This window comes from Elgaria multicarinata, chromosome 13, assembly GCF_023053635.1.
Source record: "Elgaria multicarinata webbii isolate HBS135686 ecotype San Diego chromosome 13, rElgMul1.1.pri, whole genome shotgun sequence".
Taxonomy (NCBI): domain Eukaryota; kingdom Metazoa; phylum Chordata; class Lepidosauria; order Squamata; family Anguidae; genus Elgaria; species Elgaria multicarinata.
In genome coordinates, this window is record NC_086183.1 from 16,832,612 (window position 1) to 16,851,252 (window position 18,641).

At 49.3% G+C, this 18,641-nt stretch overlaps 2 protein-coding genes across 3 annotated transcripts in view; one reads left to right on the forward strand and one right to left on the reverse strand.

The window, feature by feature from the left end:
- PABPC4 (poly(A) binding protein cytoplasmic 4) overlaps positions 1-18,641 on the reverse strand; it is a 563,337-nt gene that overhangs the window by 463,932 nt on the left and 80,764 nt on the right. The gene's annotated exons all lie outside the window — the stretch shown is intronic.
- MACF1 (microtubule actin crosslinking factor 1) overlaps positions 1-18,641 on the forward strand; it is a 324,508-nt gene that overhangs the window by 294,644 nt on the left and 11,223 nt on the right. For both annotated transcript variants that reach the window (XM_063139804.1, XM_063139803.1), the window contains 16 exons: positions 377-532; positions 1,953-2,159; positions 3,020-3,139; positions 4,255-4,424; positions 4,914-5,073; positions 5,303-5,497; positions 5,941-6,069; positions 6,176-6,319; positions 7,809-7,997; positions 8,778-8,895; positions 9,957-10,120; positions 11,618-11,780; positions 12,371-12,525; positions 13,684-13,758; positions 15,644-15,661; positions 18,339-18,456. In XM_063139804.1, the coding sequence (XP_062995874.1) occupies positions 377-532; positions 1,953-2,159; positions 3,020-3,139; positions 4,255-4,424; positions 4,914-5,073; positions 5,303-5,497; positions 5,941-6,069; positions 6,176-6,319; positions 7,809-7,997; positions 8,778-8,895; positions 9,957-10,120; positions 11,618-11,780; positions 12,371-12,525; positions 13,684-13,758; positions 15,644-15,661; positions 18,339-18,456 (2,281 nt within the window). The remainder of the gene's footprint in view (positions 1-376; positions 533-1,952; positions 2,160-3,019; positions 3,140-4,254; positions 4,425-4,913; positions 5,074-5,302; positions 5,498-5,940; positions 6,070-6,175; positions 6,320-7,808; positions 7,998-8,777; positions 8,896-9,956; positions 10,121-11,617; positions 11,781-12,370; positions 12,526-13,683; positions 13,759-15,643; positions 15,662-18,338; positions 18,457-18,641) is intronic.

The window sequence follows — 18,641 nt, forward strand, 5'->3', positions numbered from 1 at the left end:
GACTTTGCTTCTGATCTGGCGCTCTAAGAATTCCATTCTCAGGAGCAGCAATGGGCCCTACAGCAGTTCTGTGCATGGACAATAGACAACCTCGTTCCTCCCTCCCATCCGAGGGTTTTGTGTTTGCAGAGAAACTGGCTCCAAAAAGGCTGGGGGTGGGGGGCGAGTTCCGCCATGGAAAGTGTTACCTGTTAATACACAAGTCATGTTCTCTGGTGAACAGAGCAGGTCCAGTCCCGAAAGAGGGTCACAACTATTCAACAACTACGGTCTTTGCTTGAGAAACCAAGAACTGTGAGCTTTGGCTGGGATTTCTTTCTTTCTTCAGCCTTTTTTTTCTCCCTTCTCTGCTTTCTTCCCCTCGTTTCAAATTCAGTCCAAGCTGGAGGAGGCGCTCAGCTTGGCAACGGAGTTCCAGAATTCCCTGCAGAGCGTCATCATCTGGCTTACTGGCGATGAGCAGTTTTTGAACGTGGCTCCTCTACCCAGCTTCATCCTCGACACTGTGCTCTCGCAGATAGAAGATCACAAGGTAACGGCACCTCAGTACCCCTGTGCCCAAGCGTGTGTGCATGGGAGGTAGGGAGGGAGGGAGGGCAGCTACTTGACTTGCATAATGAAACTACAGGAAGGGAGATGTAGCTCAAATACTAGGGATTTGTGTGTGGTTGTAGAATTTGAGTATTGGACCATAAGGAAAACTGAGCGAAGGAAGATAGATGCTTTTGAACTGTGGTGTTGGAGGAAAATCCTGAGAGTGCCTTGGACTGCAAGAAGATCAAACCAGTCCATACTCCAGGAAATAAAGCCAGACTGCTCACTTGAGGGAATGATATTAAAGGCAAAACTGAAGTACTTTGGCCACATAATGAGAAGACAGGATACCCTGGAGAAGAGGCTGATGCTAGGGAAAGTGGAAGGCAAAAGGAAGAGGAGCCGACCAAGGGCAAGATGGATGGATGATATTCTGGAGGTGACAGACTTGACCTTGGGGGAGCTGGGGGTGGCGACAGCCGACAGAAAGCTCTGGCGTGGGCTGGTCCAGGAAGTCACGAAGAGTCGGAAGCGACTGAACGAATAAACAACAACAACAATGTATTGTCCACACAGAGCAGGACATCTCTCCTCCAACCCCCAACCCCCACCAAAAAATCTCTAGCCTTAGGTTTTGAGCAGGACCTTTTGCACATAAGCTATTAAACTGCAAACGGTCTTTATTCTTGCAACAGCCCTGTGAGGTGAGTCAGGATTACCCCCTCGCACTAAAGGTAGGAAACTGGGGGCTGGGAGCATAAGCCTCTGCCCTCCTACCCAAGGCCATCTGTGATGGTGGAGAGGCTTCAGCCCTGAATCCTGACTGTCTTAGAATCATAGGATAGCATAGTTGGAAGGGGCCTACGAGGCCATCGAGTGCAACCCCCTGCTCAATGCCAGCCTCTTGTCTGCAGTGGCTCTCAGAAGCAGAGCTCTGCTTTGTCTTTCTTCGAAACAAAACATCATCCTAGAGGAGGGGCAGGCAGCGTGGTGCCCGCAGGCACCAATGTGCCCCCCGGGTACCTTTCTTGGTGCTCCCCAAGGCACCCTGCCCCTCCCACTTTAAAAACTACAGCAACAACATCAACACATTTTCTTATTGGCAGCTGGAATTGCTGTGAAATAGGTTTCTGTTGGTGCTAAAATCTAGGGGCAAAGGAGTTCTTTACTGTATTGGGGCTCAGACCCACTTCTGCCTTGTACTTTTGAGCAGGTGACTTGTCCTTTGCCACACCTCCCATGGGAGCCATTTTGTGGTGGTGCCCAGGACAGCTTGTCAAATTGCCAAATGCACCCATGGCCCAAAAAAGTTCCTAACCCTATCCTAGGTCAATTGCATGTCTCTTTGCATTGTGTGCTATCTAAGACAGCCAAAGGGAATTATTGGAGGGATTTCCCCTTTGTTTCCCCTCCCCCAGGTGTTTGCCAATGAAGTGAATGCCCACCGAGACCAGATCATTGGCCTGGACCAAAGTGGGAGCCAGCTGAAGTTCCTCAGTCAGAAGCCGGACGTGGCCCTCATCAAGAACCTCCTGGCCAGTGTGCAGTCCCGCTGGGAGAAGGTCGTCCAGCGGTCCGTTGAAAGGGGACGGGCCCTGGACGATGCCCGGAAGCGGGCGAAACAGGTGAGCAGCTCTGCCTGGGCATCAGTAGAGGGCAGCGTTATTTGTGGGCTGGTAGAAGGAACAAGGGGTTGACCCCGGAGCAACGAAGCATCGCTGCTCCCATTGGGCGCGTCTTGAGAACCAGCAGTGTACCAGGAGCGGGACCCTGGAGCGATGCTACACCGGCTCACAGTAGAACGTGCAGGACTGATGAAGTGGGGAGACTGGCAGCGAGTTTTAGGGTTGTGGGCTTGGCTGGCAAGGGAGGGGCTTAGCTGGTTCAGGGCTAGGTCTGGAGGAGGAGAGGTGGGCCCTTGATTTTGCTCAGGCTCTTCCAGGCCTGCGGAGTGAAATGGCAGAATCGGAGCTGTGGAAGGAAGCCAAAGAGGCCGGCAGTTGAAACGAGCTTGTGCAGGTGGGAGGGAGCAAGGAGTGGGTGCAAAAGTGAGGAAGTAGAGTCAGGGCAGGAGCGTGCTGGAAAGCCTTATGAATGAAGACGCAAAGCTTGGTGGTGTTGCAGAATGCGCGAGAGATGTGAGGAGCCCTGATGCTTCATGTTGATGCAGCAGGGCAGGGAGCGAAAGCAGAGACCTAGGGAGTTCTGGACATGAACTCCTGAAGCGGTTGCCAGGGGCATCCCCTCGCTGTGTGCTCTGAGGGGAGGGTTGGAGAGGCCCCCTGGAATGCCTGAAGATGCCACCAAGGGCCTGAGACCAACCACAGAGTTGAATGGGGTAGACATGGGGCAAGTAAGTCAATAGACAAGCAGGGAGGGCCAGCAAGGCAGACATCACGGCAGTGTGGCTTGAGCGTGGGCGGGGCGGGGCATCCTGGCTGCCAAATTCTAAGCACGCTTTTGTGTACCTATTGCATCATTGTAGTTCCACGAAGCTTGGAAAAAGCTGGTCGACTGGTTGGAAGATGCTGAAAATCATCTGGACTCTGAGCTGGAAATTTCCAATGATCCCGACAAGATCAAACTGCAGCTCTCTAAGCACAAGGTTGGAGTCGAGTTGTGATGCTGTAAGGCCTCTTGGTGTCCTTTTGGAGCAGGGCTGGGCGGAAGGGTAGCCCACTAAGCAACTCGTACTGGTTGCCGGGTTTCTTGCAAGGATTGCAAGGCTGGGTGGCCCTTGATGTGATCCTCCCAGCCACCGGCAAGACTGCATCCAAAGTCGCTTGACACAGATTAGTTATGGCTCGAACTATTAATGTATCTTGAATACGGAATCGTGCTTTGTAAATTTAACACATGTGAACCATGCAAGACTGAAGACCACAAATGGCATAGAGAGCTTTAAGTCTCATATTTTCAAACCTGTGTAAAAGAATTAATCTACACAAGAGATGCCATTTAACCAGCAGAAAGTCTGTACTATGTCCTGGAAGATCTGAATTCACTCCCCCCAGGTAGTTCTAAAATAAAATGCTAACTTTTATTTTATTTTTTTAAAGAAGATGTTAGTTATTTTAGAAATGCGGTGTATTAAAATGATGCACTCTAAATTGGTTTTGTTTACACCTAAATAATGTTTGATTATTTATTTATTTGTTTGTTTAAAGCATTTATATCCCGCCACATGTAATCAATCAACCTCCACCCCCCAAATTATTGAAGTATTAAATGTGAATTTTCTGCAACATCTCCCAGCTTGCCCAGAGAATGAGACGGCTGTCTTATAATTTGGTTAGCCCAGGAGACCATCTTACCCAGGACTGTCTGTCTAGCTGCCTTTTTAGACTCATGGTCACCGTCAGGAAGAGGTCTTTTCAAATCCCTTTGCCAGAGATAGTTTCAAAACTGTGGATAACTGGGATTGAGACAGGAACCTTGTACGTGTGATCTTATGCAAGGCAATATGGGTGTGTTGGTGCTCTGAGTGCCAGGAAACATCTGAGCTCTCTTTGAGGGTCCAACCTCTGCCAGACTAACATTTGAAGGGGGGCAGGAAAGAGAATGAAAATTGTACACAAACACAAGTGCTTGTGAAATCACTGGTGGCAAGGTGGGACATGTATTGGAAAAGTTTTCTGTGTTTTGTAAGAGCATCTGCAGTTACTGGCTTTACCCCCAGCTGAAATTTATTCTGTTCTTTGCTGGCAAAAAAATCATCAGGAGTTCCAAAAAACCCTGGGTGGCAAACAGCCTGTTTATGACACCACGATCCGGACGGGAAGAGCCTTGAAAGAGAAAGCACAATTCCCAGATGATACCCAAAGCCTGGACCATCTCCTCGGAGAAGTCCGTGACAAATGGGACACCGTCTGTGGCAAGTCGGTGGAAAGGTGAGGATGAGAGCGCCCACGAGGGTTTCATCGCAGTCAGCACCTTGCAACAGAAACTGAGCTGCTGGTGACCCTGGTAGAAGCTGTGAAAGCCAGAAGCCAGTCCAAGCAAACTGTCTGGCTAGGATTGGGGAGTGGGGCGCTTTTATCAGCAGTAAGATGCCTATTGGACCAGTCGTGGGGGCCGATGGCAGGTCCAGTCAGGGCAGGGCCTACTTCATTAATGCGGGGGGGGGGGCTTTCTGATATCCACCCTTCTGTCCTCTCAGTGGCCATGGGAAACCCACAAGCAAGAAATGAGTACAACAGCACCCTCCTGCTTACGTTCCCTAGCTACTGGGGCAGCCACTTTTCTTAACAGCATCCCAAGGCTCTGAGTGCCCCAAATTGATTCAGGCACAAACCACCCGCAGAGCAATGGAATGTTTAGCAAGGAGGGGGGCTGATTTGAGGACATCTAAAATCCCTCTCCGCTTTTTGCCATTACAGGCAACATAAACTGGAAGAGGCACTTCTGTTCTCCGGCCAGTTCATGGACGCATTGCAAGCACTGGTTGACTGGTTGTACAAGGTGGAGCCGCAGCTGGCTGAAGACCTGCCTGTCCACGGGGACCTGGATCTGGTCATGAACTTAATGGATGCCCACAAGGTAACAGCCCCAGTGCAAAACCCCGGAATTGGAAGAGATTGGCCCTGTACGCTGTCCTTCTCGGGAAGTCAGCCTTGCTATGTTCGGTGGGGTGTCCTGATAGATACACTTAGGCTGGCAGCCTTTGTTGGCAAATGCTGTGCTAAAGCTCAGGGAGTCCCTCTGGAGGTGCATCACTATGCTCAGTTCTCGCTCTCTCTGCCTCCCCCCCCCTCCATCCTCACGATAGGTTTTCCAGAAAGAACTTGGCAAACGAACGGGCACCGTGCAGGTGCTCAAGCGCTCAGGCCGAGAGCTTATTGAGAACAGCCGCGATGACACCACATGGGTGAAAGTGCAGCTGCAGGAACTGAGCACCCGCTGGGACACCGTCTGCAAGATGTCTGTCTTGAAGCAAACCCGGCTGGAGGAGGCCTTGAAACAGGTGGGAGAGGAAGAGGAGGCAGCACTTGCTGCTTGTCCACCTGGGTGGTCCCTGCTAGCCTTCTGGCTCCGTACATTGGGTGGGAGGGAGGGAGGGAGGGAGGGAGGGAAGAGCAGGAACCTGCTTGCAATCACGAGACACCTTCTTCTGGATGCCACAGTGCCCCTTATGCGGCCTGATCTATGGATGGATCTTTAGCAGATGCAGTCAAAGCACTATAGCTAAAGGTAGTAATACATTTTCTCCCTTTCCTTGTCACTCCCAAATGCTTTGTAAAAAAAAATCCCGCCCCCCAATCCCAGGGACATGAATATGGCATTGAGTGGGCCTGGTTGGGAAACCGTTGCTGAATCAAATGGCCCGTTCCAGCCTAGCGCTACCCAGCGACGTTTGAGGCCCTTGCGCAGAGGTCGGATTCATGGCTGCCTTTTCCTTCTCTCCAGGCGGAAGAGTTCCGGACTGCTGTCCACTTGCTGCTGGAGTGGCTCTCTGAAGCTGAGCAAACCCTCCGCTTCAGGGGAGCTTTGCCCGACGATGCCGAAGCCCTGCAGTCACTCATTGATATACACAAGGTGGGTGGCTGTTGAGAAGAGGGCAGACCGAAAGGGGGTGCTTGGGAGATTGCTGCTCACAGCTGATGCTGTGTGTCTCTGTGTGTGTGTGTATCGCCTTGCACAGGAGTTCATGAAGAAGGTTGAAGAGAAAAGATTAGATGTGAACTCCGCGGTGGGCATGGGGGAAGTCATCTTAGCAGTGTGCCACCCGGACTGCATCACCACCATCAAGCACTGGATCACCATCATCCGCGCTCGGTTTGAAGAAGTGAGTGAATGTTTGTTTATTTCGGTCATAGACCAGCACAACAGAAAACATCATCACAATAATATTAAAAACCCCAATATATAATAAAATACATACATAAAACGCGGCAGTCTCAGCCTAAGTCTAAGGTGCAATAAAATTCTTCAACATCAATTTCCGTTGGCTTATGGCAGCCGCACAAAAACTGGCCACTTTTAGAGTTACCTGAGGATTCTGATCCGATAGAAGATGTTTTATGTAATATTCATCTGATCTACTGGGAGTTCACTGCAAGATAGAGGTTATAAATGTTTGGCTCAAATCTTGATAAAAGGAACAATACAGCAGAACATTATTATTATTATTATTATTTATTTATATAGCACCATCAATGTACATGGTGCTGTACAGAGTAAAACAGTCTATCAATCTTACACTGCGTCTTATTCAGCAAAAACTTTTGTTTCGTGTCTACTGGACGCTGCAAATTCCCTTTAATAAGGAACTGTCTTAATTCAGCTAATCGCTGGCTGTGCAATGCCTACTGTTTCCACTTTACCCATCTCACAAGGACGTACCCGTTCTTGGTAGGGTACATTTCCAAACCTTCCATCCAAAAGGGCTGAAGGTAGAACATTAAACCTGGCCAGAGTGAAAGCTTTCCTGAATTTAGGAATATTGAAGTCCACCAGATATTTTGCATAATATGAAGTGAGTCCCAGGGACCTTTGGTGCTTAGGCCTGGAGGGGGACGGGGGGGGGGGGCGGGGGGCATTGCCTCTGAGCCATTGCCGCCCGTCCAAAGGACCCCGGAATCCCATGAACGGGTCAGGGTGAAAAACACCCGCGAGCCCCCCTTCCTCTCCGCCACAGCTTGACTCGCCGTGATATTACAGGAAGTCCCTTAATATGCTGGCTACTGAGGGGGTAGAGCTGGTTTTTACCAGAGCACCCCACCAACTGGTGCCAGATGCAAAATGGTAGCTCAGGGGGGTAAGAACCAGTCACTTATTGAGCCTGACTGGGAGGAGCTGCGTACAGAAATACAGGTTTTACACCTGAGTTGCTACGGATCAGGGATTCTAATTGAGATACAAACGGTATTGTTAGATAATTGGAAGTTGGGGATCCTTGTCAATCTATTGCTATAATCCCCCAGCGATCTACAAGTAGAACCTGATCCGCCATCTGCCCACCCTTGGAATATAAGAATTCACTGCAGCTTGTAAAATGTTGGGGAGGGCGGCGCCTACGTTTCATTTTTATTTGTGGAACCACAGTGTGCGTTGGTTTGTTTAAATTAGATTACCTTTACCCCCCTTTTTGAATTAACTTTTAGAGCAGCCCTCGTTTAAAAAAGAAGAAGAAAAAGACATCAGCAGCAATGGCATTCAGTAGCCCGGGCAGAGACTTTGCTGGGGTGTGGCGCTTGCCTTCTCTCCTCCGCCGCGCAGAGGTGGCTTGCTTTCTTTTGCGGCCAGCATTTCTCATAGCCGTGTTCTCTTGCCAGGTTCTCACGTGGGCAAAACAGCACCAGCAGCGTCTTGAAGTGGCCCTGTCGGAACTGGTAGCCAACGCTGAGCTGTTGGAGGAGCTCCTGGCCTGGATTCAGTGGGCCGAGACGACGCTGATCCAGCGGGACCAGGAGCCCACGCCGCAGAACATCGAGCAGGTCAAAGCCCTTATTGCAGAGCACCAGGTAACGGTCTGCCTTCATGGGTTCCCCTCTGCCCCTGCCTGAGAAACAGCGCATGGTTCGTTTGAGCAAGTGATCCACAGCGATTTTTCAAAAAACCCAAACCTAACTTTATTTTTATGGTCTGTGGGTGTGTGCTCCTGCTGAGGATGATGGGAGTTGTAGTCAGACCTATCTGGAGAGGGCCAGGTTGAGGAAGGTTAATCTAGAGCCTAGTGTTGCTTAATGATATGGCAGAGTGCTGTGGCCTCCCCCTTTTTTTTACTATTGCATTTATATCCCCCCTTTTTCTTCCAAGGAAACCAAGGCAGCATACATAATCCTCGTCCTCTCTATTTTATCCTTACAACAACAACCCTGTGAGGTAGGCTGGGCTGAGAGTCTGTGACTGGTCCAAAGTCACCCAGAAGGTTTCTATAGCTGAGTGGGGACTAGAACCTGGATCTCCTGACTCCCATTCCAACATTCTAACCACTACACCACACCTGCTGCCTAGATCCACTCTGGGCCCCAACCAGCCAGCTTCCCGAGGGTACAGAATGTGTGGCATCGGGGCAAATCTTGGCTTCCCAAACGTTTCAGCATTAATTTTGGGGTGAAGTGTGGGATGGGAAGGACACGGTGTAACCTTGCAATCCCAAGAGGAGGCTGAAATGAGGTTCAAGTGGTTTGGAATAGAGGACAGCTCCACACACAGGAAAAGGGCAACCCTAAGCATGGAGTAATGGAAGGAACATCCCCTCTTTCTTCCCTCCCTGTTGCCCTTCCGATTGCATTTTCCAGTCCTTCATGGAAGAAATGACCCGAAAGCAGCCGGACGTGGACCGCGTCACGAAAACATACAAGAGGAAAGCCACGGAGCCGGCTCACGGACCTTTCACCGAGAAATCCCGCAGCAATAGTACGTCCGCAACTCACCTGGCTTTGGGCAGGGGTGGAGCCGTGGTTGGGTTCCCACGAGAAAGATGCCAGGGCTTAAGCTTGCCAGGCAGCCGTGCCCCCTTGCTTGGGAGCTTTACCTCCTAATCCCAAGTGTGCCAGGATTGCTGCCTGTGGTTACTCAAGAATAAGTAGTCTACATGCTCAGGGGTACGCCCATCTTTATTGTTATTTACCTATTCCAGGGCTGAGCCTAGCTTTCAAAACTGTGCTTCTTGTTGTTGTTGTTGTTGCTGTTGTTGTTGTTGTTGTTATTATTATTATTATTATTATTATTATTATTATATTTTATTTATTTATTTATTTATATAGCACCATCAATGTACATGGTGCTGTACAGAGTAAAACAATAAATAGCAAGACCCTGCCGCATAGGCTTGCATTCTAATAAAATCATAATAAAACAATAAGGAGGGGAAGAGAATGCACCAAACAGGCAGTATAAAAGTCAGAGCAATTCAAGTTTTAAAAGCTTTAGGAAAAAGAAAAGTTTTTAGCTGAGCTTTAAAAGCTGCGGTTGAACTTGTAGTTCTCAAATGTTCTGGAAGAGCGTTCCAGGCATAAGGGGCAGCAGAAGAAAATGGACGAAGCTGAGCAAGGGAAGTAGAGACCCTTGGGCAGGCGAGAAACATGGCATCAGAGGAGCGAAGAGCACGAGCGGGGCAATCGTGTGAGATGAGAGAGGAAAGATAGGAAGGAGCTAGACAGTGAAAAGCTTTGTAAGTCAACAGGAGAAGTTTATATTGGATTCTGAAGTAAATTCAGCAGTGGAGTAACATGGTCAGAGCGGCGAGCCCGGTGAAAACGAGGGCTGGGGTGACTTTCTGGAGCTCCTAACTCACCCCGGGGTTTCTTGTCTCTGATTATCTCCGCAAACGGAGGTTTCATTTCCTCTGCAGAAGGGAGAATTCAGCACCTCGCTCCTGCGTTTCCTCCTGTGCCCCTTCCCCGGAATCTTTTCCCGCTGTGCGTGCTTCTCTTCCTTTGCCCTGGAATGTTGTTTTTCTTCTTCTTCGTTCCAAGGAAAACCCTTGAGCCAGACGGCCCCTCCCCCGATGCCTATCCTCTCGCAGTCGGACGCGAAGAACCCGCGCATCAACCAGCTGTCGGCCCGCTGGCAGCAGGTGTGGCTGCTGGCGCTGGAGCGGCAGCGCAAGCTCAACGACGCCCTGGATAGGCTGGAAGAGGTAACGTTTCCCCGCCCCAGTCCTTTACACATGTGGACATTTTGCACACGGAACTTCCCAGGAAGCAAAAGACCTGTCAGGACCACGTGGGCCAAAGGGGCCCTGCCCAGCTGCTGGCCTCCCGCTGGTGTTCACGGCAGCTTTGCACTGCTGCAGCATGAAATAAGGGTGGGCAAGGCCCCAGGCCAGCTTCCGGTTTCAGGAGCTTGCCTTTTCCCTGTGTTTCTCAGCAGTGGCCTTGCTTCCTTCTCAGGGAAATGCCGTGGGGTGGAGGGTTTGGTTACCTAGGAGGTGCAACGGGACTGACTGGAGCACCTCAGGAAAGGCGGGTGCAGTTTACTCTCACTCCATGCTCCGTCCGGCCTTTGGGCTTCCCTTTCAAGGGTCCACAGACCGTAAGAACTCTCGTTTCCCCATTTCCTATTTCCTTCTTGATCTTGCAGAATGTGCTTGTAGGGGTGAACTCTACCCCCCCACACACACCCACCCCACCCCGCACAGTCTGCACCCCACCTAGGCACAGGCAAGGCATCATCAGACAGGGATTCTCTTGCACACCTTCCCTATTCCCCCAAAAGCCATTTTTTTGAAAGGCGGGCAAGTAAGCTGGTTGACCGGGGCTGGTTACAAGGAGCATACAACTCCCCTGTTAAAACAGCTCCACTGGCTTCCAGTCTGTTTCCCGGCACAATTCAAAGTGCTGGTTATGACCTATAAAGCTCTATATGGTTCGGGTCCAGGTTATTTGAAAGACCGTATTCTCCCTTATGAGCCTGCCCGTGCTTTGAGATCTTCTGGAGAAGCCCTTCTTTCAGTCCCACCTTCTTCACAGGCACGCTTGGTGGGAACATGGGAGAGGGCCTTCTCGATGGCTGCTCCGGTGCTCTGGAACTCTCTTCCCGGGGAAGCTAGGCTGGCTCCCTCCTTGATGGGCTTTCGGAAGCAGGCTAAAACTTTTTTGTTCAAGCAGGCCTTTGGAGAATAATCCAGCCCTCCATCTATGTTAATGTCTTATAATTTTGTTGTGTATTTTTTAATTGTTTATGGTTTTGTTTCCTTCTCTCCCCCCCCCCCCCATGTATATTTTAAACTTTGTAAGGCCGCCTTGAGGCCCAGCATTGGGCAAAAGGCGGGATACAAATAAATATAATAATAATAATAATAATATGCCACTCTTCATCCATAAGTTCACAGTTTCAAAACAACACCTACATAATTAACCAAGTTTTAAAACTGCAGCAATAACCAAAGCAGAGAGTGGGGCAAAGGGCAAGGTTGGAGTTTGCGCCCTGGTTCTGCACACACACCCCGAGCGCTCCCACCCCGCTTTGTGGGGATGGATCCGATGTGTCCAGCCCTCCCTGCCACTCGCAAAACCCAGCACTTTGCGCAGAGAGGAGGCCGCTGCCTCCAGCGTCTCCAATCTTAACATTTTCATTTAGAGATGCCCTGTTCAAGTGAGATGTAAAACAGCTTCTCCTCTCCTTCCCCCTGCAGTTAAAAGAGTTTGCAAACTTTGACTTTGACGTGTGGCGGAAGAAGTACATGCGTTGGATGAACCACAAGAAATCACGCGTGATGGACTTTTTCCGGCGGATCGACAAAGACCAGGATGGGAAAATCACCCGGCAGGAGTTCATCGATGGGATCCTGGCGTCTAGTGAGTGCCTGCCTCTTGCAGTCCTGCTTCTACAAGCTGCGGTGTCGCTCTCCAGACTCAGGGGCTGAGCAGCAGGAGAGGATTCCCTGCTCACTTGAAGCCAACCCCCCTGCCTGCAAGAAGGGAGATCTTAACTCTCCTGTTAAAAGCGACCTATGATGGAGCCAGGAAGGTCTCTGTCAGGGAGGGCATTTCATAGCCTGGGAGCCATCACAGAAAAGGCCCTGTCCTTCTCATACCTACCTGCCAAACAGATGATGTCAGTTGGACAGAGTGGGGGCCTGTAGTGTTGATCTTAGAATTCAGGCATTTTTGAGTATGGGAGGAGGAGGAGGAGGAGGAGGCTCTTTAAGCCTCAGTGAAGGGAAGTACTTCTTTGCATGGTTTGCATGACTTAAGAGGACACCTGTTATCACAGAACGATGGCTACTTTCGGTGGGGTTTTTTAAGGATAAGATGGAGGATAAATGTGTCAGCATCTGCTTACCTTCTCTGCTAGGAACATACCTCTAGCTACCAGGTGCTGGGGGCAAATCCTGCCATGAGACCACTAAGGGAGACTTGGCTTGCATTTGTTCTCTCTCCCTCAGAATTCCCCACGACTAAGTTAGAAATGACAGCTGTAGCCGACATCTTTGACCGTGATGGGGATGGTTACATCGACTACTATGAGTTTGTAGCTGCTCTGCACCCTAACAAAGATGCTTACCGGCCAACTACAGATGCAGACAAAATTGAAGACGAGGTAAGCTTTTTTGGCAAAGGACGTGGGCACCTGGGGGAGGCGGGCGTGTGTAAGCTAGAGCCCTGCTGGCGACTGCACGCACCTGGGACACAGTTGGCACTGGAGGAATCGCAGAGACAGAATGCCAGCGTGGTGTCAGCTCCTTCCCCCACCAACCCCACCTTCCCTGTGATGCCTTCGGTGCAATCACCTGGTTCCCGTCTGCTACTACTGCAAAGAAAGCTAAGCACGTGTCACTGCAGTGGCTGTTATTCCTCCTCTGTGGTCCCTTTTGTGTCTGTATCTAGATTATAAACCCATTGGGACACGGCCCAGCCCCGCCTTTCTCTGTAAAGCACCATGTACATGGGTGGCATTGCACACATAAGTACTAAATAGGTAGTAGTATTAGCTAAATTGGGGAAATTGTATGTTTGTGTTTGTATTTCAATCTGAATGGACTTTATGGCTGTAATAAAAAGGTATAAGAGGTAGTTGTAGAAAATGCAGCTCTCACGTTGCTCATGGCCATCCTATCACATTTGTACATTAATCCTGATTCCATGATTTATTTATTTTAATGTGAGAGAGGCTGAGGCCTCATCTACACCAAGCAGGATATTGCAGTATGAAAGTGGTATATAAAAGGCAGGAGCCACACCAAGCAGGTTATAGCACTACGAAAGTGGTATGTAGTCTGTGTCCATGGGCCCCAGCAGTTGTCAGTGCACTTCAATACCGCTATAAAGCAGTCGTGTGGCTCCTGCCTTTTATATACCGCTTTCATAGTGGAATATCCTGCTTGGTGTAGATGAGGCCTGAGTCAGGGAGTGAGGGACTTGGCCAAAGTCTCACATCCATAACAGCAGGATTTGGAACCTTAGTGGTGAAACAGTGTGGTGCAGTGGGTAGAGAGCCTTAGACTTGGTCGGCTGGGATCTTGGGTTCATGAACCTCACTGGATCCCCTTCAGCCAGCCACCATCTCTCAGATTTACGAAGTTATGGTGACCCTAAAATGGGATAATACATATGTGCAATACTTTTCGCCCTTATGGGCTACAGCAGCTTTGAGGGTAGAGACAAAAATGTTGGGACACAACCAGAGACCTTCCGTGTAACGTGGCCATTCAGCTTGACATGATAACCAAATGATCTCTCCCTCCTTCCTGCCTAACAGGTGACAAGGCAAGTGGCTCAGTGTAAATGTGCTAAGAGGTTCCAAGTGGAGCAGATTGGAGAGAACAAGTACCGGGTAAGGAGCAGAACGCTTTCCTTGCTTTTACAGTGTAGTGGTCTTCAGTAGGTTGATTCTCACACCCCATTGACGCTGTCCCATTCATGTGATGATGACATGAGGAACCTTTATCTCCTTGAAGGCCAAGCAAACATCAAGACGCTCTGTGCAAGTTCCATTTAAAAGTGTGTGTGTGGGGGGGAGACCTGCCGGATCAGCACCTTGGTCCGTCCTGTTTCCAACAGTGGGCAGCTTCCGGACTCTTTGGGAAGATGACAGTTAGGGCAGGAAGCAACTGCCCCAGCGTACTGCTGCTGACCATGGAGATTCTACTTAGTAACATGGCTGAGCGCAAAACTTTAAAACAAAGGAGGGCATTCCTAATTGAGTGGCCACCATTACATACTGTGGCAGTTTAGTTCCATAAGTTAATGATGGACTCATGTCCTGCTTATGGGTAGGGTTGTGCACGGACCCCCCAATCCGCTCCACACCCGATCCGCAAATTCCGGATTGGGTCCGCTCCGCCCCGCGTCGTTCCGCCTATGGTCTGCTCCGCTCCACTGCGGAGCTCCGGATCTGAATCGGAGCTCCGCAGCAGCAGCGGTGGCAGGTAAGCCCCCCCCTCCTCTCCCCTTACCTGCATCCATCACGTTCCAGCAGTGGCTTCACCTGAGGCCGAGGCTCAAAACGGAAGGGCAGGCCAGTTTGAGTCCTCAGGCTCAGGTGAAGCCGCTGCCGTAATGCTACAGACTCAGGTAAGACCCTTCCCCCTGCCCCTTACCTGGCTCCACAGCCGGTGCCACACGGACTGCGGTGGCGGAGCCAGCGCCAGGTAAGGCCCCCTCCCTCCTCTCAGGTGAAACCGCTGCCAGAACGCGATGGACTCAGGTAAGACCCTTCCCCCCTGCCCCCTTACCTGGCTGCGCCGCTGGTGCCACACGGACTGTAGCAGCACCAGGTAAGCCCCCACTTACCTTTTTTTTGAAGCTCCGGATTGAGGCGAAGGATCCTCTTGGTCTCGATCCTCTTTGCCTCTATCTGCAGTCCCCCCGATCCGCTTCGTCTCCGCCTTTGTCGGAGGCGATTCAGGCCGCCTTGCTATTGCTTCTACGCTCCGAAGCGAAGCGGAGCACAGCCCTACTTATGGGTTCCTGGTCGACAGCTGGGTGGCCACTGTGAGCAGAGTGTTGGACTAGACGGAACCTTGGTCTGATCCAGCATCAGGGCTCTCCTTCTGTTCTTATGATGGATTGTGTGAGTGGGGGGGCGGGGGGAATTTTAATGTTTTACTTTACTGCCCTATGTGTTTCTCTCCGGTTGGAACAGCTTGCTTCTGAAAATGCTCATAGAAACATTGGTGCAAAAATGTAGCTTTTGTGTGGTTTCTTTTTTTAATTTCAAGCTTTCTGCATCTTCCCTTGGCAGGAGACCCATCTAGATTAGCTTCCCTATAAACTTAAACTGGTTGGATTTTAGCCAGAGTACAACTAATCTGAGCGACCATTTGAGGGTGGCAGCATTTTTAGGGAATGTGAACGGGGGCGTGTGACAGGTAGGGGAGTGCATTGCTTGGGGTAGCAAAATGCCTTGAGTTGGCCCTGAATTTGGCACGAGACTAAAGGGTAAAACCGCTGGTGCTCTGCCCTGTTGAAGGACTACTTGCCACCTCACTGAAATGTAAAGCATCTTCTGCTTGCTTTTTCCCTTCTTTCTTAAGGGGAACAGAAAGAAATGTGTGGTTTAGCATGTTGAGTATCATAAAGTTCACAGATCAGTGGTTAACAAATCATTTGTCATAGTTATTGCACTGTTAATTCTCTACCGTGTTTTTTCTCCCCTTCTCATTCTCTCCCTCCCTCCCGCTCCCTCTCTCTTCTCGTTTGCACCTTCTCCTTTGTAGTTCTTCCTCGGCAACCAGGTACAGTGTGCCTTGCAATGCTGTCTCTATGTTCTTGTATAGCTTGTTTTCCTTAAAAGAATCGCATGTGTCGTCTATTTGCAAACCATTATTTTCGCTGCTATGGGTGGCTGTGCTCACGTGAATGCTGTAATAAGAGCCTAGATGTATTAACTCAGCAAAGATTCTGGTATACAGTGATATATTGGTTGAGAAATGTCATGGAAAGCAGCCACACAGCAATGTACAAATGTGCACACAAACATGGAGTGGCAGATACAGAACACGTTGCACACATGCACACACCTTTTTGTGCAGACCTCAGGGCTTTTTGTAGAATTTTGAAAATTCTGAAATTGCTTTAAAATCACATGTATTCTATTTGATTGCTGTGCACCCAGGATAGTAAACCAGGCAGCACTGGAAGTCCCAAAACCAAATAACTATCAGTTCCAGAGGTTAATTTGAACTAGGCTCAGCCCGTAAACTAGTTTCCAAAGCCCAGGGTTCAGCCATGGAAAATGCAAAGAAGAAATGGGGCGTGGGCGGAGTTTGTTTCCATAATTATAGCCTTGGTCCCACGCATTTGAGATGGAGAGGGGAGGATTCTCAGTTCACAGGCTGTGGGTGCCAGACCCACTGAAGCTGTCCGCTGCAGAATCCCGTGACTTCTGAACCCATCATACGATTCTGAAAGGGTTGATTAGTCTTTTGAACCTTGTGTGATTGAGTGCCCAGGGACCATGCTGCTGCTGCTGGCCAAACCAGACTATCCAAAGCCAACCAACGGCAAGTGCAGCAGAACACCACCAGGCTTGCAGATCAAGAGAACTGCAGATCAAACAGAAAGCTCAATCAATCGAGGATCCTTTGCACTGTATCCTCCGATTTCTCCTATCATCGTTGAAATCGTACCAGTGGCCATTACAGGTGCCAGCGGCATCTTTTTCACGCAGCTCTTCACAAGTTGGCCTTCTCACTGTAACTTCAGAGGTGGATGTGGCTGGAGCCTCATTCTTTTGATGCATCATCTCAGTTCTGGAAGGTGCAATTTCTGTGTTCAGATTTTCTGTATCCTGTATACCAGCATCTGGATGGCTTCCCATTAATTTCCCATTACTTTTGGAATGCAAGTGCTGGATCCATTCTGGTAATTTTCTCCATAATTTGAACTAAAACTTCAAGCCATTTGCATGGATCTTATTAAATAACTCAATGCTGCAAAATGATAAAAGGGGAAAAAAGTGCTTCTCATTTCCTCTTACTTAATTTTGAGACAAATTCTGACTGTGGGAGAAGCCCCAACAATGCAGAGAAGAAATCCACTCAGACTTGTTTTGTTAACTGCAGCCTGGCTCCACGTTGATTAGATGATGGGAACACATTGCCTTAAGTGCATGAAGGTGCTGGACAGGGTGAACTTCAATGAGCGTCATAAATAGAATTTGAATTTCCTAGACTGGCTGGAAAAAGCAAAGTTAATATCTTGCTGGTTCAAAAATCAGGTGGTGAGCCAAAAACATGGAAAGAACTGATACAACTGCATATATTTACCTTCCATAACTTTTGTGATTTAAAGAGGTCCCTACTAAAAAGAAACTGTAGAGCACATGGCATTTTTGAAGCATGCATTATAGATGCTGATGTTTGCGGAGACGACTTCCAAAGCAGGGGTGGGCAATTTGTGGCTCTCCAGATGATTTGGCTTACAGCTCCCATGAATCCTCACCATTGGCTATGCTGGCTAGGGCTGATGGTAGTTGTAGGCCAAAATACCTAAAGGGCCACAGGTTACCCACCCTTGTTCTAGAGAGACAAGACATACTGCTTGGGTCTCGGGTGTGTTTGGTCGCTGCTTCAAATGGTGGATCGTTGATGATCGTTGCAATTGATAAGCATTCTGAGATTTCTGCTCCTTAAGGCTGCCACATTGCAGGTCTGTGTATTTCTGGCTGCTGCGATTATCTCTCCTCTTGGGGGCTGTCATGCTCAAAACTCCATGAATTTTATGCAGAAGGGGTGATGGTTTTCATTACCTTTCATGATGAGAATTGCTTTACTGATCTTCATTTGAATTCCAGTTGGCTCCTCTTCCGAATGGACTGTATCAGGACTGGCACATTTGAACTGCTCCAAAAATCCATGCTAATATACTGAGGAAGAAGAATTGCCCAGAAGCCTGAAGTTCTGACTTTTTTTTTTTTTACCTTCCAATCTGAATGGTATTATTGGCCCAAAGTCAACTAGCCATGCCGTTAAGTGAGCACAGCAGATGTGTAAATACTGCAGAGGAGTCTGGCAAATTTCTGGTGGACATAAACATGGGGTGATGCATTAGACTGAGTCAGACCATTGGTCCATGTCCCCCGCCCACCTCTTTTTAATCAGAGATGCCAGAGATCGAGTCTGGAACCTTCTGCATGCAAAACGTGTGCTTTTCCACTGAGCATGGTCACAGCAACAGTGTGCAAGTTGGATTTCAATCTTCTTTTTAACAGTGTCTTAAAGTGAATCTGCTCCATTTTAACGCTTTTAAGGCCAGCTGGTAGGAAAGATGAGAGTCATAGATAGAGACATATTTTACCTGTCCTGCTGCAGTCTCTTTTGGAGAAGACACTACCGGCGCGTCTTTATTCTGTGGTGACCTCTTGCACCCCACGTGTACGTAAACCGTTCCTGTTTGCTTCTCTCTCCACAGTTTGGCGATTCGCAACAGTTGCGGCTGGTCCGTATTCTGCGTAGCACAGTCATGGTTCGCGTTGGCGGAGGATGGATGGCCCTGGATGAGTTTTTAGTGAAAAATGATCCTTGTAGAGGTATGAAATGTGTAGAATTCTTAGCCAACGCTTTGAAGTTGTGACTCTTAACCTCCCAAGGCATAAGTCTCTTAGAGAAGGTTTCTGATATCTGCAGTTCCCTCTGCATGAGCCAAGGCAGCTGCCATGAAGAGTGGGCGGGTGGGGATACCTATGCCATCTATGGAGAAGTTCTCCTGCACAAG